Source organism: Eubalaena glacialis, chromosome 5 (genome assembly GCF_028564815.1).
Source record: "Eubalaena glacialis isolate mEubGla1 chromosome 5, mEubGla1.1.hap2.+ XY, whole genome shotgun sequence".
NCBI lineage: Eukaryota > Metazoa > Chordata > Mammalia > Artiodactyla > Balaenidae > Eubalaena > Eubalaena glacialis.
In genome coordinates this window covers 93,565,942-93,592,622 of record NC_083720.1, presented here as the reverse complement: position 1 = coordinate 93,592,622, position 26,681 = coordinate 93,565,942, and the positions used below count along the sequence as shown (strand labels likewise).

The following is a 26,681-nucleotide window of genomic DNA, read 5'->3' as shown; positions in this document are numbered from 1 at the left end:
ATGAAGCGTCTTTCCCACCTGGAATTTTTTATAACTACCTGTTTAGGTCGCCCAACCTCAGCTCTCCTTTGACACCTGTAATGTAAACTAGGCTGGGTTTCTAAGAACAGCAAACAGTGCTCCTCATCCCCTTTCCCTATAGCATCCTGACAAGCTGATGGCCACACAGCAGCTTCCCATCAGCATCACGTCAGGGAGCATTCCTCTCATTCAGTGCTCTCCAGACCGAAAGGAGCCCACAGGGAGTAAGAATTCTTCCCGAAACAGGGGTGACTCCTACATCTGTATGCTATTAACAGACTCTCCTTAAAGACTGAATTCAGTCTTGGCTTAACAACAGTTCTCAGGGGACATCTCTAGTATTGTGCCAAGAACAGTAATAAAAGCATTAAGAAGAACAATCGTGGTCATAAAAGTCTCAGCAGCCATCCTTTACTGCAGTTCCCTGTGCCAGGCACTGAGCTAGGCAGAGCGGGGTAGGTATCTCCACGTAGGAGTTTAGCAAAAGCAGTTAACAAAAATCTATTCAACTGGTTAGTATGCAGAAATGGGATTCAACCTTTGAGGCTGGATTCCCCAAACTTATACACGCACTAGCTGAACAGTCTTGGGCAAGTCGCTTTACTCCTTCCCACCTCTATGGCCTCATTTGTGTCCCTGTCTCTACCTGTAAAGTGAGAATTCGTTCAATCATTCACACAACTGATGTTTATTGTTTACTACGTCCCCAACTTTGATGAATCACTTGCTTCCTCTCAGAGTGCTTTTACAAATTAAACAGTGTATTTAAAATGCTTTGTCCATCATGAAGTGCATTACAAAGGTCTCAGTCTCTGGGCGTCTCTTATCCATAAAAACTCTGAAGCCAGGAAGAAACTTGAATCCAGAAAAGATCTGAGCCAACCCTAGTATTCGAAATGATTGCGGATCTCAAGCTCAAGTTTTGCTTCCAGCCTGATCATGACCCATGGAATAATGTAGTTTTACTGTTGAAAGGAAATTAAGAAGGTTCATTGCCTCTAACCCCTTCACTTTACAGATGATAACATAGAAATTAAGAGATTTGGTTGAGATCAGACTCCATCAGTGGCAGAGCTGGGACTAGTACCTTTGAATTCTTGGTTTGCCTTCTTTTAAATTTTCTACCTCTTGGTCTTATCCCAAGTGAAAGCCTTAAGGCACTGATAGCTGAGGCAATAAACAAAGACAAGACCCCATCCTCTACGTCACGACAATGTTTGCAAAATTCAAACATCTCTATACCACTCTCATGATTTTTGCCATGTCCACATCAACTGATGCTATTATTATCTTTTTTTTTTTTAATTAATTAATTTATTTATTTTTGGCTGTGTTGGGTCTTCGTTTCTGTGCGAGGGCTTTCTCTAGTTGTGGCAAGCGGGGGCCACTCCTCATCGCGGTGCACGTGCCTCTCACCATCACGGCCTCTCTTGCTGCGGAGCACAGGCTCCAGACACGCAGGCTCAGTAGTTGTGGCTCACGGGCCTAGTTGCTCCGCGGCATGTGGGATCTTCCCAGACCAGGGCTCGAACCCGTGTCCCCTGCATTGGCAGGCAGACTCTCAACCACTGTGCCACCAGGGAAGCCCCCTATTATTTTCTTAATATCTGTCTTTAAATTAAATTATTTTTCTTTAGATACTGACTACATATAGCCACACCCTAAGCAATGATAGCTATGAAATCATGAGTTTGATGTGCTATTTTAGTTTTTTTTTTTCAAATTCATATTGAAACAAAAGCATAGTTTTTATTAGAATGAAAAAGGTTCATCCTCTTGCATACTACCTGTGTAGGGACTTAAATCATACTTTTGGGAACACTGCTCCCAAGAACCAAATTTTCACAAAGAAACTCGGGGTGAGATGCTGGATTGGGGGTAGATCACAGCCCTCAGATCCCCTGGAGGAGGCCAGGAAGAATGGAGGGCAGAGAGTCAGGGTCATCAGGGCCAGTGTCAACACCTGTCACTACTTTAGGGAATGTGGCAGCTTCCTGAATACTGCTTCTTGGTGGAGGCCAAAACAGGGGAAATGTGGCACAGAAGGGACAGCTGTCCTGACTTACCCAACCCCCGGGGTAGCAGTGCAGACATGAACAGAGACTGTATTTCTAAGACCATGACGCTAACTAAGCCCTGATGATTGTCCCTAAACATGCTTCGTGTCAGTTCCTGCTTCTCATTCTTTCCTGCAGGGCAGATTCACAGTGCCTGGCTTTATAAGCCTATCATAACTCTTTCAAAATTACCTTATATAATAAATGTAATTCAGCCTGGGCTGAATTATAACTTGTTCTGGGCTGAGAGAACCACACCTTGACATGAGTGGGGATCTCAGCTCTAAGTCAGACCTATCCTAGACCTCTTGAGGGATGGAGGGACAGTGTTGGAGAGATTTCTGGGGAATAATTTTTAAAAAAAGATCAGAGAATCCCCTCTACTGTTTGTCCTGGATGAGGAGAAGTCTCCTTCTCCTCTTGCGAAAATTCTGATCTACAGTGTGAGTGGGTGAGCAGTATCATGTTAGGTCATCAAATCCTTTGACTGAAGGACAAAGATATTTCTATTCAGGAGTCAAATCAGAAAGAGGGAAAGAAATCCTGACATCTCTCTGTTATCAGAGTATCTTTAATGCAAATAGCCTTGAGAGTATCAAAAAGATACTGGAAACCCTGAAAACCTGGGGTGTTTCCAGTTGGGGCAACTAGCTGTGTGGCAGTGGGAAGGAGGACGTATGTGTCGGCTGAGAAGTCAGCCTTTTGTAGTCTCTGACTTTCAACTTAAGGGGCCAAGTTGGGGATCTCAACTCTGAAGTCATCCCTTTGCAAATTCCCCACAGAGAGGGGAGAATCATGTATCGCAGGTGCCATTTACCTCCATGAAGACAGAAAAAGAAGGTTTTTTGGTTGTTCTCTTTAGTATTCCCTCTATCTCTTCAGTATTCCAGTGATGAAAATGAGACATGACCACAGATAAAACAATACTGAAGGGGAAAATAAACCAGAAAAATTGGTATATGCCCTTTTCGAGACTCATCTAGTCTGCAGGTGAAGGCTCAGACCACTTTGAAGTTCATCAGCCTTGGCAAGTAAGGCCTTCCATGCTGGCATTTTCTTGGTTCCAAGGACACGGCAAAAAGGAAGGGAGGAACTTCTTAGGGCCCAAGACAGAGTCCTAACCCTGTTTGCAATGATAAACTTGCAGTGTGCAGGTTTATCATTTTTTGTCATGGAAAAATGACTCTCGGCTGGGGAGCAGAGAGTCAGTTTCAGGTCACCTGTCTCAACATCTTGACAAAGGGCAGTGACACTATAATTACTGCAGCCCAAGGACTCGGGGATCTCTGCGGAACCATTAGTTAATTTAGCTTTGCCTCCATGTAATTAATCACCTAGGCAAGGTAGGAACCTGCTTTTGGAGACTGTATTTTACCAAGCTTTAATTTCTCCCAGACTCAGGATCCCAAGGTTTTAGAGTTAAAAACTTTGGAAAGAAAATAATTTCCAAACTTTGATGCCAGTTAGGGGAAGAAGGCAACCTCCAGCTCTTAATCCTCCACTGTCAGGTGCAAGTGGAGCCTGGACAAAATCCTATAAGCTCAGCTTTTGTATCCTCCCTCCTCCATGATTTATCTTCTCCCAGCTAGAAGTCTCTAGTTGTATGCACTCTTCAACCCTTATCTTTGGATTTTCCAAGTTTCATGAAAGTGCTACTATTTCCAAGGTGAACATAGTTACTTTTTCTCTTTCACACTTTTTAGATTATCCTTTTCTGTATTGTGTTATAGGCGGGTGCTAAAATGGATCTTGATTACCTAATATTTACAGTAATAATCCTTTTGGGAGTCTTGAAGTGTTGTCACAAACATTTTATTTTTTCAAGTGAAAAAAACCAAAGTCTAGAAGAGTCAAACTCTTGTTGGTAACCACACTGAGAATTAGGGACCCGACTGTAATAATAAGAGCAGCCAACATTTATTTAGTACTAACTACGTAAGGGACTCTTTATATACTTGTCTCGTTTAATTCTAAAAAGAATCCTATAAGGCAATTATAGTACTATTATTACCCTCATTTTACAGATGAGGAAAATGTGACACTCAGTGATGAATAAACTTGCCAGGTCATCCGTCTAGTAAATGGCATTGGTGAGATCTGAACCAGGCAGTTGGATGCCAAAGTTCATACTACAAGTAACATTCTTACCCTCCTAGAGCCTGGCTTTGAAATGACCCCATAATTTCACCAAACAGAAATATGGCAAAGTGTTTTTGATGGCCCACTTCCATGGACTTACTGAGATTTTATGACTTTAACCTAAGTTCACCTTAAATTTTGAGCCCGTGTTCTATCCCTGAAGGCCTGTGGGTCTGATGATAAAAGCAAGATACTGTTAAATAAAACTCTGTCTCTTACTGGCCGATATTTTTCTTTCCCAGGACCGGAGAACAAGGCATACCGAGGACAATATCAACTTAGTATCCATTATGTGTTCTCCTCGTGCAATACTCCTGACTCAACCCACTTCAGGGGGGGAGTTCTAGAACCTTTTCCGAGGAACACAGTGGGTTACTGCTGATCTGGTCTCACTTTCCTGTTATTATTTTGAACGAAAAAGACATGCTCTTCTGAGTCAGAAGATTACAGTAAGTTCAGTCTGGATATGGAATCGGGAATATTCCAACCAGTTTTCCCAGTGAGCCAACAAGCCATGGATTCATTTATGATATCAGCAGCTGTGCTTACAAGCTAAATTCCACTTTCTCAGTGAAGTATTTCCAAAATCACTTTAGTCGTATGTGCCTAGTGAAAATATTTGAAGCAGAAAAAAAGAAAGTGTTCCACGGAGACAAACTCTCTAAATGTAATGAAAGGTGAGACAAAGTACGTGATGGAGTTGCATTGCTACTAGATAACAATACCAGTGGTAACTAGCTGATTTTATTACCTTGCCATATATTTTTCAAAGGATATTTTGGAAATATTTTAAAACCAGATTAAGATTTAGGCAGTAAAAGTAAACCAAAGGAGAAATAAAAGTAGTAGAGACAAGAATTTAGAACATCTTTTTTTACCTGAAATATTATCTGACAGTTGGAGCTCCTTATGGGAGTTTACTTGGTGTGAGAAAGCTTAGAGGTTTAGCTTAAGTTTAAAGAATTGGGCACAAAAGAAAAAATGTGAATGAGGATTTATAATACATACCCTTGTCAGCCTTGCAGTCCATGTGGACCAAAGACAGCAGCCAGCATGATGGGAAAAGAGAGATGTGGTGGGATTATGGGAGCTTTGACATGAGAATGAGAGCGAAGAGAAGTGGGTGAATTTGGGACCTACTAAGAGTTCAGACCAACAGTTCTCGGTGATGGAAAGAACACAGAGAGGGAAGGAGGGTTGGGCTAAAAGATGTTGGCACCATTCACTGTTAGAGGCCAGGCCTGGGCATGTCATGACTTAATATTTGTAAAACTGAGTCTAAGATAGATACAATATTTTTTAGGATTATTGCTTTCTGATATATTTTGGGCAATCTGGAAGAATCTGATCAATAAATGTTTAATGTTCTTTTACGTTTTTTTGTTAAATCCTCATTTCCCCCTTTAATATATTTTGAATAGATCATCGAAATATAATGGTCATTAACTTACTATTGTATTACTTACAATACATATTTTCTTTTTTACTCCTAAAATCTTTCTATGTATACTTTAAAAATGATTCTTCCCCCTTTTCTAGGAGTTAATTCATTTTTCAAACCTATATTTTACCCTAAGAGTTGGTCTGGAATAAGGAGGTGTTTTGACAGCTGAAAGTCCCTTGCAGGTATGGATGCAGAGAGGATTAGATATCTGTGCCTGCCTGGTGTCCTTTCTTTCAGGGTATTTATTAGCACAGTTCATACTGAATAAATCTGGTGTCAGACTAGCAAATTAAAGTTCAAAGGCCTTCACCCATTTTCACAATTATGAGTCCTTCTTTTTGTAATGGAAAGCATAGGACAGCATAAGACCAGGGGCCACTTGGATTTTACAGACAAAAGAGAATACCCAGTCTGCAACAAGCCAAGTGACTATAATTTTAAAGTTTGCATATGTAGGAATTGGGGACGATTCGAGTATAATTTGGTGTGCAGTATCAGTTCATCCCTTAAGCATTCACACGGCACCATTCAGTTCAGTTCAGGATGTCACAAACATACTGTAGTCATAGCTTCCACCCTTGAAGAGTTCTGATTTAATAACCCAGACGATCCATATTAAACACATCACATCTCTCTCTCTTTTCCTTTAAAAGCAAAACAAAAACTGAAAAATGAAAATGAATACTCGTTTCTTCTGCACAGCTGCTTTCGGATGGCTGTGGCTACCACCTGCTTCTCCTCCCATCGGGAAGCCCTACCCCTCAGGCCCAGCTGGCAGCCCTGGGCGTTTGACAACATCCCATGCGGCTCATGTCCACAGCAGGTCTGGAGGCCGTAGGTCCTTCCCAACTTTTCATTTCTACGAATTCAGCTAGGATGGGTACAGTGGAAGGAAGACCTGACTTAGGGTCACTCAGGAGAACTTAATTTGAATCCTGGCCTGGTCACTCAAGTGAGGACTTAAGTCAGTAAACCTCTCTGTGCCTGTTTTGTCACCTATAGCAGAGATCCCATCCAGGTCACTTCGCTGGAATGTTCTGAAGATTAGATGGAGGGCTACCTGTGTGAGTCACGAGCCCAGTTCTTAGAACACATATATTCTCAGTAAGCCTCATATGAATGTGAATCTCATTCCTTCTGCCTTGGATAATTCTAATAAACAATTTTTGTGGTATGATAACCCAACAACAACAACAACAAAACCCCTGGAAGATTGTCTCTCTTGTGTTCAGATTCTAATGAAGAGCGCTTAAAGTCAGAGTAGCTAAATGACATGGTCTGTCAGTGACAATGGCCAACCGGAAACCAGGTATAAACCGGTCTACGTGTTACCAGTCCTGAACCCCCTGCAGTTTACGTACATGTATTCCTGCCAGTTGAATATTCTTAAGTATAATTCTGAACATTTTCTGCCTCTGATCAGAAGCCTTTGGTGACTATCAATGGCTTGTCAAGTAAAGTAAGTTGTCTCATCCTGCTACCCAGGGTCCTCTAACACTTGTCCTGAAATCTTCCTTCTGGCTTCTTCTGCAGTGTTCTCCTCCACACATCCTGGGATCCATCCTGGGATCCATAGGCTACTTGCCATGCTGTGTACACGCGACACTGTAAACTCCACAAGGGTGGCGACTGTCTCATTCATGGCCGAATCCCCACTGTCTAGCCAGATGCCTGACTCACAGTGAAAGCTCAAAAAGAGTTCGTTGAAGATGATGGACAGTCTTCATTATGATAAACACAGTAACAGTGATAATAGCAATCACAATAGCAAAATAATAACAATAATGATGATGCTGATGATAGTGGCAAATAATAGTAAAATAACAAGCACAGACATCAACAGAGTCATTGCTCAACAGCCACTATGCTGTACATAGACCCTCGCCGGGTCTCTCCGGTGAGGGTGTGGTGAGTAGTGAGATCAGTTACAGGGGTATTTAGTTTCTTATCTCAACTAAACTTTTTAATAACCCCATCATTTGGAGACTACCCTTATCCCATTTTATTGGTGAGAAGACCAAGGCTCAGAGAGATTAAATAGCTTCCCTGGTACTGGCTGATTGCCTCTTTCATACATTTATCCAACAAGTGTTATTTCAAGTCTACCATATGTCAGGCTCTGTCTCAGGGGTTGGGGATGTAACCTACATCTTCCTGTTTGTGAGCAACGTCCTTGCTTTCATGGAGCTGACAGTCTAGTGGCAGAAAGCAGACACCTACTCACCAAATAAATGAGATAATGTCAGAAAGTGGTAAGTACTCCAATAAAGATGTTAAAAATAAAAATTAAAAAAAAAAAAAAAAGAAAGTGGTAAGTGATTAAAAGGAAAGTAAAGCAGGATAAAGGGATCCATGGTGATGCGATTACTGTTTCAGACAGGGGTATGAGGAAAGGCTCCTGAGGAGATGACAGCTGAACAAAGTCCTTCCTGATGAAAAGGAGCGAGCCACTGAAGACCCAGCAGGAAGATGTTTCAGGCAGAGGGAATGGTAAGTGCAAAGGCCCTGGGGCAAGAGGGTCTGCGGTCTGTTCAGGAAGTGGTAAGACTGCAGTGTGTTTGCTGGTGAAAGTGGAAGCAGGTGAGAGCACTGAGGCAGGGCGGGTTCCGAGTGTGCTGAGCACCGCAGGCATGACACAGACTTCAGCTTTTACTCTGATTCAGAAGGGCAAGCAAATGGAGTGTTAGAGCTGAGGAGGGACAGGATCTGTCCTGGGTTTTGAAAAGGGTCTCTCCGGCAAGGGTGTGGTAAGTAGTGAGATCAGTTACAGGGGTATTAAAGTCCCACATGTGAGAGAGGACCGAGGGGTGAGAGGAAATTGGGTTCTGAGGGACCAGATGCAGCGTATATGAGAGATGAAAGAAGTCTAGGATTATCCCACAGTTTCTGAGGGAGGACTGGACGGAGGGGTGAGGAAATCAGTAATTTATCTGATCCGTATGACATCTGAAATGCCTAAGAGCCACCCAAGTGGAGACCATGAGTTAGCTGACAGCTGGGTGTCGACATGTCTTTAGTTCAATGAAATGAAACAGGGATAGAATTTTACATCTCCGGCTATCAGCATGTGGATGGCATTTTAAGTCACGAGACGTGATGAGGTCATCTCAGGAGTGGGTGTGGAGAGAAGAGGAGAGCGTGCGTGTGGAGAGCTGGGGGAGAGGAAGAAATGTTGGCCCCGGGGTGCTCCAGTGAAGGAAGGGGAGGGGGTGAAGCAAGGCGACAGACACTGAGAAGGAGCAGTGTGACGAACCAAGAGAGAGGTGTCCTGGAGGTCAAGTGGAAACAGTGCTTCAACACGAGGGCAGTGACCATCCGTGTCAAATGCTGCTGCTAGGTCGGGTATGCCAGGACTAAGCATTAACCCTCAGAGCTGGCACTGTGGAGGGTACCCGATACCCCGACCAGAGCAACTTCCGTGCTTGCAACTGCTGGCTGGATTCTGAACCCAGGTATGTGCAGCACACAGGTGCCTGAATCTCCCCTGCCCTGTCTTCTCCTCGGGCCGCAATTCCCTTCATCTCCTACAACTCAGCTCATGTGCTCCCTCTATCATGAGACCTGCCCTAATCCCGCCAGTCAAATCGAACTGCCATAACATTTACCTTGTTTTTGAATTATTTATTGGTGACTATGTCTGGATATTTGTTGAATGGATAAGTCCTTGGATTATAGAAATACGCTATGTGAACTCATACGGAATAAGACAATATGCTCAACAAAAGTGTAGTATGATTACTGCCACTATTAAGGCAGCACAAGAGTCTCTAAACAAAAACATCTGCAGATAGTCACCTGTGGGCACAGTGTCACAGGGTGCTGCCTAGTCTGCTGGGCTGATGGAGGAGCAGTGCGGCAATCCTGGTGCTTAAAGAAGACCCAGTGGTGGTTTAAAGGATTTGGGCTCTGGGCCCAGCTTTACCACTGGGCGGTGTAACCTTGGGTGAGTCACTCTAAACTTCTGGGACGCAATTTCTTCACCCTTGAAATGAATAGATTGTATCACATCTGCTCAAAGATCCTCCCAACCCACCTTGGTTCATTCTCAGATCAGAAACTGAGTGGTGTTAAGAGTTACTTGTGTCCTTTCTTTTTATTTGAACTGTAAAATCTCAGAGGACAGGTCTTACGCTTATTAATACTTCTTTGCATCAAGCACCAGGTCCTGGTGGATGCACAATAAATATTCTTTGATTTAATAGATCATAAGGGATGAATCCCCTTGGGTCTATGAAATGTACACTGGCCATGCTCAGTGACCTCCCTCTGACCTGTCACACCATATTCCCTAGAACTATAAAGTTCTGGTTCATGACCCAGCTCTGTCCCTAATTTTGTGTCTCTTAGCCCTGCTGGCTTTGAGTTGAGGAAATCAAGACACATGGTCTAAAACACAAGCCGGAACAGTGGAACAGGACTGTCTTGGATAATCTAGCCCATGAAACTGAGGGACTTGGAAAAAGTAGTAGGTTACGCCACATTAAGGAGTCTCTTGCATGCCAAGCTCAGAATTTCTGCTCAGTATAATGATCCACCATGTTTACGGTACCTTGGAGGGGGCAGAGTGTGGAGGAAGTTAGAAAACTGAAGAAGTAGTGCAGGTGGTGGTGAGGTCTGAACTAGGAAAGGGAAGAGATGGGGCCACTGCCTCAAGCCTGTTCTTGGATGGCACCTTTGTTAGGGACAGACCTGAGGACACTGAGTCAACACCCACTCTGCTCCAGGTACCGAGTCCACTCTTGAGATATTCCCTGCATGCCGGCAGCATGGAAAGTATCAGACAGAAAGTGGGGATGTGGCAGAAAGTACACATCTAAACACAGCGTGCTAAGTGCTGGCTAGAGGTACAAACAGGGCACTAATGGGGACGGGGCTACGCAGAGGAAGCTATGTTTGGACTGCGAGGGCCGGATTCCCTCCTTTTGCCTCTCCAGATCCACTCTCCACCTTTCTCCACTTTGCTCTCTGACTTGCCCTCCAGGAGGCTGAACTGTATGCACCACAACGGGCTTCCTTGTTCTTGGCTTCTGGCTGCGTATCAGAGTAGGGGGGGAGAGGGAGGGCAGAGTATAGATTCCCTTCACTCCCAGAGGTTAACCTTGAGTTAGTTGTGTCCCTACCCCAAGAGTCCCTACTCCTCCCAAGGTGGTCTATTCTACAAGACCCTCCTTCTGGGTTCTGGTTACTATTCTCTCCTCCTAGGCCTGACTCATGACAGCTCTGCAATTATGATCCCCTGTGGTTTTCTTATACACCAGCTGTACCTTTGTAATTCATTCCTTTATCCCAGTTTGATTGTATCTCTCTCTCTTGTTGGGACTCTCACTGATATACACTGGGCCTTTGAAATAAGAATTTGCAATTCTTTGGGACCTTATCCCTTAGTAAACTGTGAGCTCCTCCATGAGGAGTTATGTCTTGTTAATCTGAGCTCTGTTTCTCCCCACCTCCACTGTTTACCAGAGTTTCCATTCATAATGGTTGTTTATCAATTATTTGTTAAAAGATGTTAATTTCTCCTCAGTCACAGCCATTTCTTTGATCCCAGCTGGTCCTGTGTGGCTCAGTCCCAAATACTGCCCTCTGAGTCCATGGCCCCTGGCGAGACAACTCAGGCGAGGGGCTAAAGCTCCATTTTCCCCTTCACCTGCTGGCTGCTCTCACCTCACTGTTTCTTAATCAAGAGGCCAAATGTTCCTACTAAGGCCTTTTCCTGCCCAATGCCCTAAAGTTTCCAGACTTCACCTCAATGTCAGATGCATGTGACCTCAGAAAAGACCCTAAATCTCTATCATAATTTCCAAGACTGCAAAATCAAGATAAAAATAATACTAACTTTACAGGGTTGCTGGGAGAATAAAAACAAACGTGACATGCCATAAAAGTTATTGTCTTTCCCATGAAATATATCAGTGACTCTAAAGAATAAGCACATTCTCTCCATCCCCCACCTTACTTTCTTTGACTGTTTCCATGAGGTAAACACTGCATTAATACATCGAGCAAAATCATAATAACAACTGACATTTCCTGAGTACTTACTCTCTGCCAGGAACTATTCTGAGCACTTTATATGTCATTTCATTTAATCTCCACAAGAACCATGTATGATACAGCTTTCTTCATCCCTATTTTACAGATGAGGAAAAATAAGGGCACCCTGATGAAGTAATCTGCCCAAGGTCAGGAGCCAGAACTGAAACCCAGGAAGCTCAACCCAAAGCCTTTGCTTAACCAGTCTCATTGGTTTACATACATGAAGACATACGTGAAGACAAATTATAAAGATGGGCCACAATTAACGAACTATCATGGGGAAATTATTAAGAGACTAAAAGTAAAGTTTGCACTTGTGGAAATTCTTAGGAATTATAATTCAGCTAGGTGTTGCACTCCAAAATTCAAACGTAATCCATTGTGTTTGGTTAACTGAACGGCATTCTTAGCACCTCAGTGTCATCAAGGCCACGTGCTCTAGCCAGAGACTCACCTGAACTTAGCGCATGCTCCACTTCCTGCATGATCACCCCGGGGGAGGCGGTGGTGGTCTCCGTGTCTATCAGCATACAGGTCACTCTGGGGGGCACAGTTGCTTGGGCCGTGGTCTCGGTGGGCTCTGGCTCGGCTGAGGCATGTGAAGTGGCTCTGTGGCCAGAGCTGTGGTCCTCCGCTGGGGGCTCTGATGTGGTTAGAGCTCCTGTGGGCTTGGTGCTGGCCTCAGCGGAGTTACGGTTGGTGCTCACAGAGGCAGAGGGAACCTCCTCTGGTGGTGAGGTTGATGGGGGTGAAGGTGATGAGGCTGGCGCTTGAGGGGAGGTGAGTGCGGGAGACTCAACGGGGGGTTGTGACCCTGTAGCTGGCACCCTGGCCTCGGGAGTGCCTGAAGTGTGTTCCTCGAGCGTGGGTGTTAAGTGGACCCCACCGCTTGTTGGTGAGGCGTCTGTGTCTGTGCCCTCCCAGTTGGAGGCTGGGCTGGTGGGTTCCTCTTCTCTGGGCTCTGCGGGGTTGTTCTTGGCGGATGGAGATGTCCGGGCCGACGCTGTATCTGGGAGGACGGAGTTGCTGGGCGTTCCACCGGTAGGGGAGGCGGGAGGGCTTTGCGGAGAGCTGGTCCAGAAGACCGTTGGTGGGCTGCTCTTGGCCGGAAGAGAAACAGGCGAGAGGGCTGATGTAGACGCGCTCTGTAGCCTCAGTCCTGTAGAAGAGCCAGTACAAAGGTGGTTAGTGTGTGAAAACCTGCGCGGCGAGGCCGTTTTACAGTATTTTCACGTCCTTCTCATTTTACACTGTGCCTCTGTAATTGTGAAGGTGACTTTAAAAATATTTTCTTCCCACTGTTGCCCTCTCCTCCCTTGGTGACTATCAGGAGGAACCAGCCTGAAGGCTCAGCAGGAGCAATAAGTGGATCAGTCAACACAAGTCCAGCCAGTACGCAGCATGAACTAACCTTGTCTTCTGCTTGCTGAAAGCCGTGCCCTTAAAAACCGAGACACTCTGCGAAACTGATTTTATGAGAATTGCTCTGGACAGTCGAGGGAGCTGCTGCACAACGCTTGCGGGGATGCCCAGCCTGTGCGATGCGTGTGGGGAAGGCATGGTTGGTGAGTGCAAAGCCAACCACTCACTGATTGGCTCATCCCTGTCAGAGGAGCTCATTGATTGGCTGTTCCCTGCCGTAGGCGCTCACTGATTGGTTGCTCCCTGTTAAGGTTGTGAGCTCTGCAACCTCGCACAGGGATGCAAGGGTTATGGGCTTGTCCACTGGGATGAATAAAGCTCTGAGCACATTTCCTGTGGAGCAGTAAAGGGGGAGGTCCCAGACTAAAAGCTGAGAGGAAGAAGGAATCTGAAGTTTGGAAATATTGTCTTAGACTCGAACCTAGTTCTCCCAAATTCTAGCCTGGTGTCTTTACCATCATGTCATTTCGCCAAATATTCTCTTTCATATTTTGTAAAATTTAGAGTTAGTTTCCTTTCTTCATTCCTCCCTACCTCCATTTACCCATACAGTTTCATTCATTCATTCATTCATTTATTCATCCATTTATTCATTCAAGTATTTAATAAATGGCTTCTATGTACTAGCACTCTGCTAGACCCTGAGTTTATGATTTCACTTTTTATGTAACACATCTCTTGATTGCCTCTCCACACCCCTTACCATTCCCCAACTAGCTTTTCCTCTAGTCATTTCCATCTCAGTGGATGGCAAGACCTATCAGTTACTCAGTTAAAAACCCAGATACCATCTTTAATGCATCTCTTTCCCTCACTGCCCCTCCTCCATCCAATCCATCAGCAAATCATGATGACTCTACCTTAAAAAGATATCCCAATCCAATCTCTGCTCATCACCTCCCTTATTATCTCAACATCACCTGAGCCACCAGTCACTTGTCTAGACAACTGCCACAGTCTCTTAATTGGTCTTCTAGCGTCCAGATTTCTTCCTTTCAGTCTACTTTTCACATGGCAGCCAGTATAATATTTTAAAGTGGCAAATCAGATTAACTGACCAAAACCTTCCCAAGGTTGTGCTTAGAACAAAATCCAAAACTACTCCCCTATGTCATCATCCCATGTTCTCCTCATCATTCTAGTTGATCTCTACTCAAATGTCAGCTTCTCCTCAGAGGAGCCTTCCCCAGACAGTCCTAACCAAAGTCATTCCTACTCCTTCCCCTTGCTTATTTTTTAAAAGATTTTTTTGATTTTTTATTGTGAAAATATACATAACATTTTAACCATTTTTAAGTGTACAGTTCATTGGCCCTAAGTACATTTTCACTATTGTTCAACCATCACCACCATCCATATCCAGAACTTTTTCATCTTCCCAAACTGAAATCCTGTACCCATTAAACAATAACTCTCTATTCTTCCCTTTCCCCAACTCCTGGAAACCACTATTCTACTTTCTATCTCTACGAATTTGACTGCTTTAGGTACCTCATATAAATAGAATCATACAATATTTGTCCTTTTGTTTCTGGCTTATTTCACTTATTAGCAAAATATTGTCAAGGTTCATCCATGTTAGAGCACATGCCAGAATTTCCTTCCTTTCTAAGGCTAAATAATATTCCCTTGTATGTATACACCACATTTTGTTTATCCATTCATCCACTGATGGCCACTTGGGTTTCTTCCACCTTTTGGCTATTGTGAATTATGCTGCTCTGAATATGAGTGCACAAATATCTGTCTGAGACCATGCTTTCAATTGTTTGGGGTCTATATACTCAAAAGTGGAATTGGTGGTTCATATGGTAATTTTATGTTTAATTTTTTGAGGAACTGTCACACCCTTTGCTCATTTTTAGTTTTCATAAAATAAATAAAATAAAGTAGTTTCTTCTTGAAACTACGTATTATTTCTTTGCCTATTTTACCTCTCTTCTACCAGAATGTAAGCTCCATGAGGGTACAGGGACCTGGTCTTATTCATTGCTGTTTCCTCCAAGCCTAGAAGAGTGCCTAGGTCATCATAATTGCTCAATAAGTACTTGAGGAAAGGAGGAAGGAAGGGGGGATGGAAGGAAGGAAGAGAGGGAGGGAGGGAGGGAGGAAGGAAGGAGAGAGGAAAGGAGAAAGTAAGGGAGATAAGGAGGGAGGCAAAGAGGGAGGGTGGAAAAATGAATTAACTTAAGAACTTTATTTAAAACAATACCCCAGTATTTCTCTACTCCCTTCTACACATCACTTAGTATGGCCACATCTATCATAGCTGCCTGGGGGCTGGCTGCCTACCTGGTGTTATTTGAAGGCAGGAAACTTGCTTAAAATGTCAACCTCTGTCCTTTCACCACAACATACACTGATGCCTGATGTCTTGTTAGGTCTTCAACTATTTAACTCTCCAAACTCTGAGGAGATTTCCTTTGGGGTAGCATATAGGTAACAGCCAAACATGATCAATATTCGTAAGGGAAAAAAAAATGGGCCAGATTTTAGCACAGAGGAAGGGAGAAAAGAGGAATGCAGAGGGATGTAAGCATTTGGGATAAGATCTGCTCACTTCTTCATTCAGCTGCATGACAGACTCAGTAGCTGATGGAAAATTGTGCTATAGAATTTAACCTGAAAACAGAATTTTCTCAATATTTAACTGAATTTAACACTTGGATTGTTATCAGAATGATTGGTTTAATTTTTTTTTCCGAGAGGAAGTTACATTTTAATCAGTAAGTATCACGACAGAGGGACTTTTTTTAGCTAATTCATGATATCTGTGTATAAAGCGACAGTTTCCATCCATCCATGGGATCCTGAAAAGTTCTCTGTGTACTGACTGTATTTTCCAGTGGCTTATCATTTTAGCGATGTTGCGTGTTCATTTCTGATGGGCTTTCACCTGACCCCTGCCAAGCTGATTGGTTTAATTTCATTTAAAGGTGTTGGTCAAGACCGTAAACTACAGGAAAGTTACTCTCCTAGTAAACTGGGGGGAGACCTCCCAAATTAGGCCACATAATAGTCCATGTTTCTGTGGTTCACTTTTGGCAGCTGTGAAGTGTCAACAATTTCAGGATGAATACAGGTCAAGAGGTCTTTGAAATATGGACAAAACAACAGTTGGGACAAATATTATGAAAACATCAAATCTTCATATGTGACCTTAGGACATACTGGCTTTGCATCCTGGTAGCTCCCATGACTCATTAAAGATTCTGAGGCCAAAAAAAAAAAAAAAAAAGACAATGTTTAACTACTGTTTATAGTATCATATAATAGGTGGGCAGATGGAGGTAGAGAGAGCCTTAGTCTGGCAGCTGAGTCAGAGTCTTTGGAATTCTGGGATGAATGAAGAATGAGTCATATGCAAAGGAGCAAGACTTCATTCATTCATTCAAGCTTTTATTGAGTAACTTCTACGTCCATGGCCTTGCCCTCAAAGAGTTCACTATCTAACAGGACAGAAAGGACACACAACTTTCTGTAATATGATGTGATAAACACCTTATGGAATTATAAGCAAGTTGCAATGGGAGCCCCAAGGAAAGATGAATAAATATTGTATGGGGACTGTGGAATGCAAAAATATACAAAGTCATTTTCAAATGACATTTAGAAAAGTCACGGAAGAGATGACATTTGAGTTGGTTCTGAAAGGATGAGAATACACAAGATGCCATTAAAGTGTATGATATTCAGGGTGACACCTGCATTGTCATTTCCAGTGGAGTTAAAAGCTGTACTATGGAAATCATTATAGTGCTGAAAATGACATGCTGCAAGAATTAGTTTTGTGGCTGGAGACATCCATTTTCTTGTTTAATTCTGACTCGTATACTTTTATAACTCCTACCCTTCCTGCTTCCAAAGAGGACTGAGTTGGTCGTTCCCGTGGCTACCTGTTTAGTACTTATTTAAAGTACTTTGCAGTCTAGTTCAGATAATTCCGACTCCTAACACACAGCAATGCATAGAAATTGTGGGACAATGCTGTTCATCTTCACTTGAACAAGGCATTAAAAGCCTCTGCTTTGCCTGTTTGATGATACATTCCATATTGCTCTGAGTACATGAGGGTGGTCTTCATGAAGATATCCAAGGCTCAGGCACCATGACTATCCTAGAGAATGCTTGCTGTCCTAGTTGGCTCAGGCTGCCAGAACAAAATACCATAGACTAGGTGGCTTTAACAATAGAAATTTGCTTCTCACGGTTTGGAGGCTGAGAAGTCCGATCAAGGTGTGGGCCAATTCAGGTTCTTGTGAGAGCTCTCTGTTCCTGGCTTTTAAGTGTCAACCTTCCAGCTGTGACCCCACATGGCCTTTCCTTGGTATGTGCTTGGGGGAGGGGGTGGTGAAGAAAGCCCTCTTGTGTCTCTTCTAATAAGAACACTAATCTCATGATGTGGGCCCCGCCCTCATTTAACCCTAATTACTTCCCAAAAGCTCCATCTCCAAATGCCATCCCATTGGCTTCAACATTGAGAATCACTGAGAGAGTCTGAGGAAATATCATTTCTGCTTTATCATAGGTAGGACCCATGTTTCCACAGGACTACCAAATTGATTAAGTCAAACAGCTAAGGATGTATTATTCCAGGATTTCAAAAAATTTTTTAGAGTTAGAGAGGGTCTAAGTGATGCATGATTACAGCCCCTCATTTGATAAATGAGGGAACAGACACAGGGAGGGGAAGTGATGTAATTGACCTTACACATCTAAGAGAAGAAGTTGGGCAGTGTTGCCTGGAAAGAATCATGTAGAGACAGGGTCAGAATTAGAATTCCCCACCAGCACACTGTGCCCAGCCTCAAAAAGGCCGGTAGAACGTACTTTAGCAACCACCATTATAGAATAAGCAAGGAGGAGCCCATGTGAGACTGCGCAGCTGAAGAAGTTAAAATAATGTACCAACAAGGACCTACTGTATAGCACAGGGAACTATACTCAACATTTTGTAATAACCTAAAAGGGAAATGCATCTGAAAAAGAATAGGTATATGCATACCTGAATCACTTAGCTGTACACCTGAAACTAACACAATATTGTAAATCAACTATACTTCAAAAAAGTCATTAAAAGTAAAAATAAACAAAACCAAACTCCCCTCAAAATAATGTAGTGCCCCATACACCTTCCCACCCAAAGTAGAGCTACTTTCTGAAGAAAAGAATTAGTTCTAATATTTCCTGGAGAAAATGGCAGAGTAAATAGAATAAAGAAATTGAACCCATTAACCTCTAAATTAGAGGTGACTTTACCAGACATGGTGTCCCTGCCCAGGCAGTGACAGGCTCACGTGCCTGAAATGGAGTGACTCAAAGAAGGAAATCTCTCAGACTTGGCCCAAATGACAGATCTAGGGGTATAAGGGCCAACTTAACCTGAAATTCCTCCTTGTAAATTTACAAATGGATGTCTTTCCTGACGTTTGGTCAAATGAAAGCTTTTATGTTGCAAGAACAGCTGACAGATTGTTGCTCAGAAGAAAAGCAGATTCTTAGGTGGATAGAAAACTATTTGTTTCCATGTGTATTATCCTTTGATATGTGAAAAAAACCAGGTCTGGCTTGAGCCCGGGTTTCTTGCCTTGCTAGGAAGAGAGATTTGGGGGCTGATGGCTGGGACAGGTAGGCAAGTGGTGGAGAGCCTGCGTTCTGTGCATGTGCTCTTGCCTCCTGCCCAACTGGGTGTCAGGAAGGTAGGTCTGCAACGTTGGCAGCCGGTGGACGAGTGCCCTGAACTGTCACTTCTTCCTGGGTTTTGTGAGCAGCAAACTGGGCCAGTGCCAGAGTCCCAGATGGCCTGATTACCTGTGTCGCTCACCTGTTCTCTCCCCCCAACCCCCCCCCCACAGCATGTCCTCTCCTGCCCTTGGCTTGTCAAGTGCCTGAGAAAACATGTGACTAAGCTTTGGCAAATTTGGTGAAATTCGATCAAAACACAGTCAAGCGCTCTCCTGGGCGGCCAAGTCAGCCCGAGTGGTGCCTTGGCCTGCGGTCTCGGGGGATCATGCCAGGCCTGCCTCGCAGAGGCCAGACAGCTGCTGAAGGTCTGCACGCTAAGGAACTGCTAACCGTCAAGGCCAACTGGACCGTGTCACTCCCCTTTGAGGGTAGAGGGGAGGAAAGGAAGCCTGCACAGAGGATAAAACTTCACATCCCCACTGAGGCCTAGAAGGCTCTTTGTGATCCAAGCCCAGTGTTGCCTCTTCAGCCTTGCTCCCCACCAGATCCCAGAACAAACCAGCTTTTTATTGTACTCAAGTCCTTCTGCCTAAACAGCTCTCCCTCTTATGCCTGCCTGAGTTACTCCTATCCACCCTTCCAGTGTTAGCGTAAGGGCCTTTGCTGATTCTTTTGCTAAATCCACCCCCCTCCTCCAGCCTCAACCCTTCATGTGCTCAGAGCACCTCGTATCATAACTTCATAGCACTGAAATTGGCATGTAGCTATGTAATCGCTTATGGGAAGCTTTGTTTAATGCATGCCTCCTCCTTTAGACTCTAAGATTCACACGGAGCGGGGACTGTAGTGGATTTGCTCACCACACATCCTCACTGTCTGATCCATAGTAGGAATTCAAATATATACCTATATACGAATGAGAGAATGAGCTGAAGACTCTATGAAGGGCACTGTGCTGACCACTTTCTATGCATCATCTCATTCAATAGTAATATCCATTGTTATCTTGGTTTCACAGATGACAAAACAGAGGATCAGAAAAGTTAAGTAACCTCCCTAAGGTCACACAGCTAGTGCATGGCACAGCTGAAGCTTGAACCTGAAACTGTCTGGCTCCAGGCTAACCTTATAACCATCCCACTGTATTGTACTGGGAAACGCAAGGGTGTTTTTGAAGTCTGGGCCCCATGTTTGTACGGCAATCAAGTACCCGTTTTCCTCTGTCTCCCATAATACATTCTCTAGTGTGGGCCAATAGTGGGCTTTAAAAAAATTACCCGAGCATGTGAACACTTCTATTCCCTTTTATCCTGCTGCAGGCTCCAATGGCCTCAGGATAAATTCTGAACTGCTTGGTTCAGCACATAACACCTTTTATGATTTCCCAACCCCACCCTTCATGAGCCTTGCATTCTAGCAATCTGAATCAGCGTGCATTCCTGAACTATCTGCTGTCTCCCTCCCTGCCTTTGCATCTGCTGCTTTTCCTACCCTGGCTCCCCTCTCCCCAGCCCAGTTCTGAGAACTCTGGAGCCTTACCTCCTCTGCGAAGATTCACCAACTTGAAAGAGCCCTTCTTCTCTGTGTGGCCACAGCACTAATCGTAGCACACATTATCCTGAGCCATTTCTCCCCATGCTTGTCTCCTATCAGGCTGGGAGCCCTAATAACAGGGACTGCAGCTTATTGTTTGTGTCTTAGTGCCTGGCATAGAGAAAGTGCTCCATAAATATTCATTCAGTAAAAACATGGATTTTCTACCCTTTGAAAAACAGAAATATTCTCTGGCTTATATGCTGGGCCGTGATGGCAGAAATGCATCTTCCCTTTGATATGTCTGTACATTCCATAAAAACTACCAGCTAATAGGATATTTTGGATCGGTCTCTAAACATACTTTCGCTATTTTTGCTCGCTTGTTTCCACTTTGGAAACTGCAGGGATTTCTCCTCTCTGTGCATGATACAGACCAGAGTCACCAGCTCTTGAAATGCTGGCCATCAATCAATTGGCCTAAACACAGGCGGGCCTTACCATCCCTGCACTGAATGGGCTAAACTTCAGCAAGTATTTAAGAGAGGGAGAGAGTACAAAATAATCTTAAAATGATATGTATACTTGAACATAAAAGCTAGGTCTTAAAGTTGTTTAGGTTGAGTGAAGCCACTGTTTGGGACCCCTCACACTTACCAAAATTCCCCATGTTGCGTTTGGTTGGGCTGCTAAGGGCACTCCAGAAGGTTCATCTAACATCTGCAGACCCATTACTAATCAGAGTCTGGTCCAACCATATGGCATTTGAAAGCCCTCACAGGTCTAGACAGAACGTGCATGCCCCAAAGCCATCAAACTGTGTTTAAGAAGACACTGGTTCAAAGCAGAAGAGCCATATCCTCCTGAGTGTTTTGTTGATGGAAATGAGATCTGATTCTAGTCCAAAAAGAGGAAAAGACCTTCTGTTTTCCAGCCATCGAATCAGAACGGGCAGAACTGGTGTACGGCCCCATTTCTCTGTCGGTGAAGTCAGGACTCATGATATCATCAGGCTCCCTGTGGAGGCTGTTAAGTGCTAATGAGAAAATAACGTTTGTGAAGAATGTTATGCTTCCTGGGGAAAGGAAATACACCATTTTTTTTTTCTTTTCGCCAGAAGCAGCATCTGTCTTTGTCAGTCAGATGCCCCCCCAAACTCATTATCTTTAAGTTGGAGGCTGACTGTGGTGGTCGGCCTCAGGAGGAGGCTTTGCTGAGCAAGGATGCCGGCAGATACCCGAAATTCTGGAGGAACCACATTGGGGCTTCTCTGGGTGGGGCAGCGGAGAGAAAGAGGACGTAGGCAGGGTGAGTACCTTCTCTTCGGCCGCTTTGAGGTTAAGGTGGATATGGGCGTGGGCCATGCATGGGTAGTGAGGTGGGAGAAGAAGACAACCTAACGCCTCCTTCAGGTTGCAGGGGATCTTCTGAACCAGTGTTAGGTTTTGCAGTGGGCCCAGTCCCAACGTGTGTGTGGTCCAGGGCAAGAGTGTACACAAAGGCCCACACGGAGGATGTGTAACTGTTACAGATTCACAGCCTGTGCTCCATCCAGGGCCCTGCAGCCTTTGGAAGAGGGGGATCCCTCTGGTGACTGGAGACTAAGGGGACCAGGGAAGTGCTGGGGCAGCGCAGGCCAAAGCCGGGCCTGGGACCACCCGAACCCAGGATGGAGACTGATCCGGACCCGTTTCCCAGGCAGACTTGGTGGGCAGGCTCCCCTCCCCCAGGCCTCAGTTTTCTGGCAGGATTCTCAGGCATTCCTAAGCAGAGGGGACGGAAGGAGTGCAGAGAGCACCTTGGGTGATTCTCGTGGTGACAGACTTTAAACAAAGGCAGCCCCTCCTCTGGTGACCCAGAGCTGAGGCTGCGATTCTCTCCTCGCCACACTCACGATGTGCTTGAGGGCCGCAGGCCCGATCCAGCTCATTCCTCTCCTGTTTGTTCGATTGGTTACTGAAATTTCAAAAAAATTTCTCATGTGGTTGAAAATGAAAAAAAAGGCTTTGTGTCCGGGTGTCATAAAATGCAGCCGTCTCTTGCCTGGTCAAAGGTCACACCCCTTCCTTCCACTCCACCTCCCACAGGCCCAAATCACAATCAAGTCATTTCTTATACCCTGCAGCCCTGGAAAGTACCAGAACTTAAGAAAGTCCATAGTATCGGTCTGCTTTGACTCTGAACCGTTTCCTTCAGAGGATCTTTTTGAAACTTAGAATTACCCAAAGGGCTGAGGCAGCCCTGGTGCCTTCTCAGCCCCACTGCCTTGTCAGCCCTAAATGCCCTTGTCCACTTCTTGCCCCACTTTGTCTCCAGCTCAGTGGGTGCACCATCCATGCCTTCTTGTTCCACGAAGAGCCGGAGCTCTTTAGGTGATCAGCTCCATGGAAATCTGCCTTTGGCAGGACAGTTCTTGGGGGCATTCCCAGGCTGATGCATCCTGGCATTCTGACTGGTGAATCTGTAGGCAATTTGACTACTAACAGGATAACGCCCGTGAAATGCAGAGAGATGTTGTATTCCTGTTTGCCTCAGCACCAAAGTCCACCACTGATCACCTAGGAGTCAGGCAAGAGGGCAAGGATGGCTCCAGGGCAAACACGTCTCCAAGACTGGGAATATGACTCAGAGGAAATTTCCTGCGCTGCGGGAGGGGACCGCGGGGGCTTTCTGAGAGACGATGAATGACCCATGATATTGGTGGGCCTCCTTTCTCTTCCTGCCAACATTTTCTTCTGAGGGTTTTCTGCAAAGATGTCAGTCAGCATGAATGGTTATGGTTACACTTCCTAGTTTCTTTTTAAATTTTTTATGTCCTTTTAAGATAGAAGTATAACTTATATACAATAAAATGCATACATCTTAAGTGCACAAATCAATGAATCAATGAAATTTTACATGTGTATGTACCTGCATAACCACGACTCAGATCAAGATATAGAACTTTTGGGATTGACACGTATACACTGATGTGCATAAAATGGGTGACTAATAAGAACCTGCTGTACAAAAAAATAAAGAAAAAAAAAAAAGATATAGAACTTTTCCAGCACCCCGGAAAGTTCCCTCGTACCTTCTCACAGACATAATCCTCTGAAGGAAACTCATTCTGACTTTCATCACTACAGATTAGCTTTGCCTGTTTTTGAACTTTAAATCAATGGCGTCATATGGTGTGTACTCTTTCATGTCTGGATTATGAGACTCACTCACTGTGAGACTCTCTTATGTTGTTGGGTATTTTAATAACATCATTTCTCATTGCTGGATAGCATTCAATTGCATGAATATACCACAGTTTATTAACCCATTTTACCAACGGTGCACAGGTAGGCCATTTCCACTTTAGGGTTATTATAAATGAAGCTGCTTGCTTCATAGCTTCTTAGTTAACACTTTTCCAATGCTTATTAAAAGCCAAATCCTGTTATACTTTTCAAGTATTAGGTCACTTAATCTTTACAATAAACCTAGGATAATTATTATTATTATCCCCATTTGACAAGTGAGCAAACTGAGGCACAACGAGGTTAAATAACTTCCCAGGATTTATAACTAGAAAGTAGTACAACTTGGATTCAAGCTCTAGAAGGTAGTCTATCTCAATAACCTGTCTTCTTAACCATCTTGCTAGATAGCTGCCTGTTATAGTTAAAGCTATTAGCCAGACCACTTATTTGCTGCATGACCTTGGGCAAGTCTCTTAATTACTATCTCCTTGTTGGCCAACTTAGGATGACAACAGTACTTCCATTCATAGAGTTATTGAGAGGATTAAATAAATAATCCATATAAGGCAGACACTGTTGCTTGACTAACCCAATAGCCATTCCTAATCCTCTCTTGCCAGTCTACCTACAGAAGCTATAAAAGCTAAATGCTCCTTTTCTAGCCTCCTTTGCACTTAGAAGTGTCTATGTGCCCCAGTTCTGCAAAATGAGGTTGATGGGATATAGGCTAAGGGGTTTCTGGAAAAATTTTGCTTCCATATAAAAAGAATATATAAGGAAGAGAAATTCTCTTAGTGCCTACTTGTCCCTCCTCCTTCCTACCTTTAATGTAGATGTGATGTCTGGCACAGTGGCAGCCATCTCATGAAGCTAAGGATGAAAGTCAACCCACTATGGATGATGGAAGTGAAAGAGAGAAAGAAACGTTCTCCTTGATGATACTGTTGATCTTGCCAAGCCAGGACTAGAATGCCTGACTTCAGACTTCCTATTAAAGCAACAACAAATGCCTTTGGGGAGTAAGGTATTGTTCAGGTTTTCCATTACTTGCAGTATAGATGACAGACCATGTAGAATGCTATCACAATGCCTGGCACAAAGTAAGAGCTCAATAAATACTAGGCTATTATGTGGATCTCTGTCTAATTGGAACCTGGGCCCAAAAGCCTTCACCTTCTTTAATTTGCTAATGATTTGCAAAAGGCACTTTTCAGGCATCATTAAAGAGGAACTATTCCTCCTCCTGGCATCAGCTGTGAGCCTCCGGGATGGAGCGCTCCTCACGTCCTTTGACAAAGCCATAGGCAGCTGGACCTGTCAGTGTTCCTGGCGGTATATTCTCTAGGCTGATGCCTATGAAAGCTGAGCCTCCTCCCACACCCACAGAATGCATCGGAAAGGAAAAAAAAAAAAAAAAACACACAGCTAAATAGGATTTGTATTTCTCCACCTTATTAAAAAAATGTTCAGAAATGTGGGGCAGTTTTCACCACAAGTCTTGTTAAGAACATGCGTGGGGCTAGGTGGCTGCAGCAGGCTGAGGGAGGAGAGCAAAGAGCCCTCAACCACAATCAGGGACCAGGGCCTTGGTACTGCTAGACAAGCTGGCCTGCCTTGGTCAGAGCCATGAGGTGTAAGCCATGAGACACACTCACTAGAATGGCATCCTACTCTCGTTTTTAAACTTTAAGCATCACTTAGCAGTTTACTTTTAAAATATTTGATTAGACTTTTGTTTGTCTAGATCCAGTTCAACAAATACGTATTGAGTGCCTGCTCTGACCAAGGCACCCAGGTATCTAAGTGATTATGGAGGAAGGCAGACTGGAAGAGAGAGAAATTTGTTCTATATTTCATATAGGCTTTCCGTGGACAGCTGCAATTTGTTTTCCCCTCGTGTATGTTGATGCTTAGGGCCTTTTGCACCTGACCTTTCCAGATAAAGACTTCTGATATTGGCACTGTCATGTTCCTCCTCTACCACCTCTTCTCCACGCAGATTGTCTGTTTTGTCAAGTATGCTGAAAGGCCGGTGCTGTGGTCTGAATGTTTATGTCCCCCGCCTAACTTCATGTGTTGAAATCCTAATGCCCAGTGTGTTGGTATTAGGAGGTGAGGCCTTTGGGAGGTGCTTAGCTCATAAGTGTGGAGCCCCCACGAATGGGATTAGTGGCCTTATGAAAGAGACCCCACAGAACTAGCCTCTTCTACCATGTGAGGACACAGAGAGAGGTTGTCGGCTAGGAAACAGGAAGAGGGCCTTCTCTGGAACGCGACCATGCTGGTGCCTTGGTTTTTGGACTTCCAGCCTCCAGAACTGTGAAAAGTAAATTTCTGTTGTTTATAAGCCACCCAGTTTGTGGAATTTTGTTACAGCAGCCCCAATGGACTGAAGACAGAAGGGAATAAACAATTAGGTGAAAGGGTTTAGTAGGCTATTAAGTAAGACTCTAAAGTAAGATACTCATTAATTATCATTTCTTCCCTTTAATCCCCTTTCTGCTTTTTAAGCTATCTCCTAAACAACAAAAAAAAACACTAAAATTGTAAGTTTACAAACTCATGTGTCAGGGCAAAATTCCTAGAATCTGAAGATCATTGTCCCCTAAGACATGGAAATGAGAATCAAGTTGTTACTCACTTGAGTCAAGTTCTAGGCTGGAAGTGCAGAGGTAGAATCTGCAGCCCTGAAGTCTACCTGGTTTTCTGGGTGTTGAGGCCATCGTTCCTTGGACGAGCTGTTTCTCTTTAAGACCCAGTTTCCCTGATTATTAACCCACTTCCCCATAAGGGACCCTCAATGCTGTGCTTGGCCTCTCCGCTGAGAGGGGTCATTTTCAGAACTAGGGCTGGGTGGAAGATGACAGCTGTGGATGGAACCAGGCACAGCAAGACCCGACTCATCACCAGAGACTCCAGGAGGGACCTTGTGTTTTATGGTCTCCCGGAATGTGGTCCAAGTCCTGATATGCGGTCAAAGATAGATGGACCATCCCTGGAGATTGGGAACCAGGTGCCCATTTGTTCCCGAAGGGGCCAGCTAAGAGCTCACACGAAGTTACGAAGAGCACAAGCTAAGGGCAGACAAATCTTGTTTCCGGTTTACGTGTGATA

The 26,681-nt window shown here is 44.2% G+C and overlaps 1 protein-coding gene across 1 annotated transcript in view; it reads right to left on the bottom strand.

The window, feature by feature from the left end:
• Positions 1 to 26,681, bottom strand: part of PARM1 (prostate androgen-regulated mucin-like protein 1) — a 99,565-nt gene that overhangs the window by 20,948 nt on the left and 51,936 nt on the right. The window contains exon 2 of the mRNA XM_061191483.1: positions 12,152 to 12,856. Coding sequence (XP_061047466.1) covers positions 12,152 to 12,856 — 705 coding nt within the window. The remainder of the gene's footprint in view (positions 1 to 12,151; positions 12,857 to 26,681) is intronic.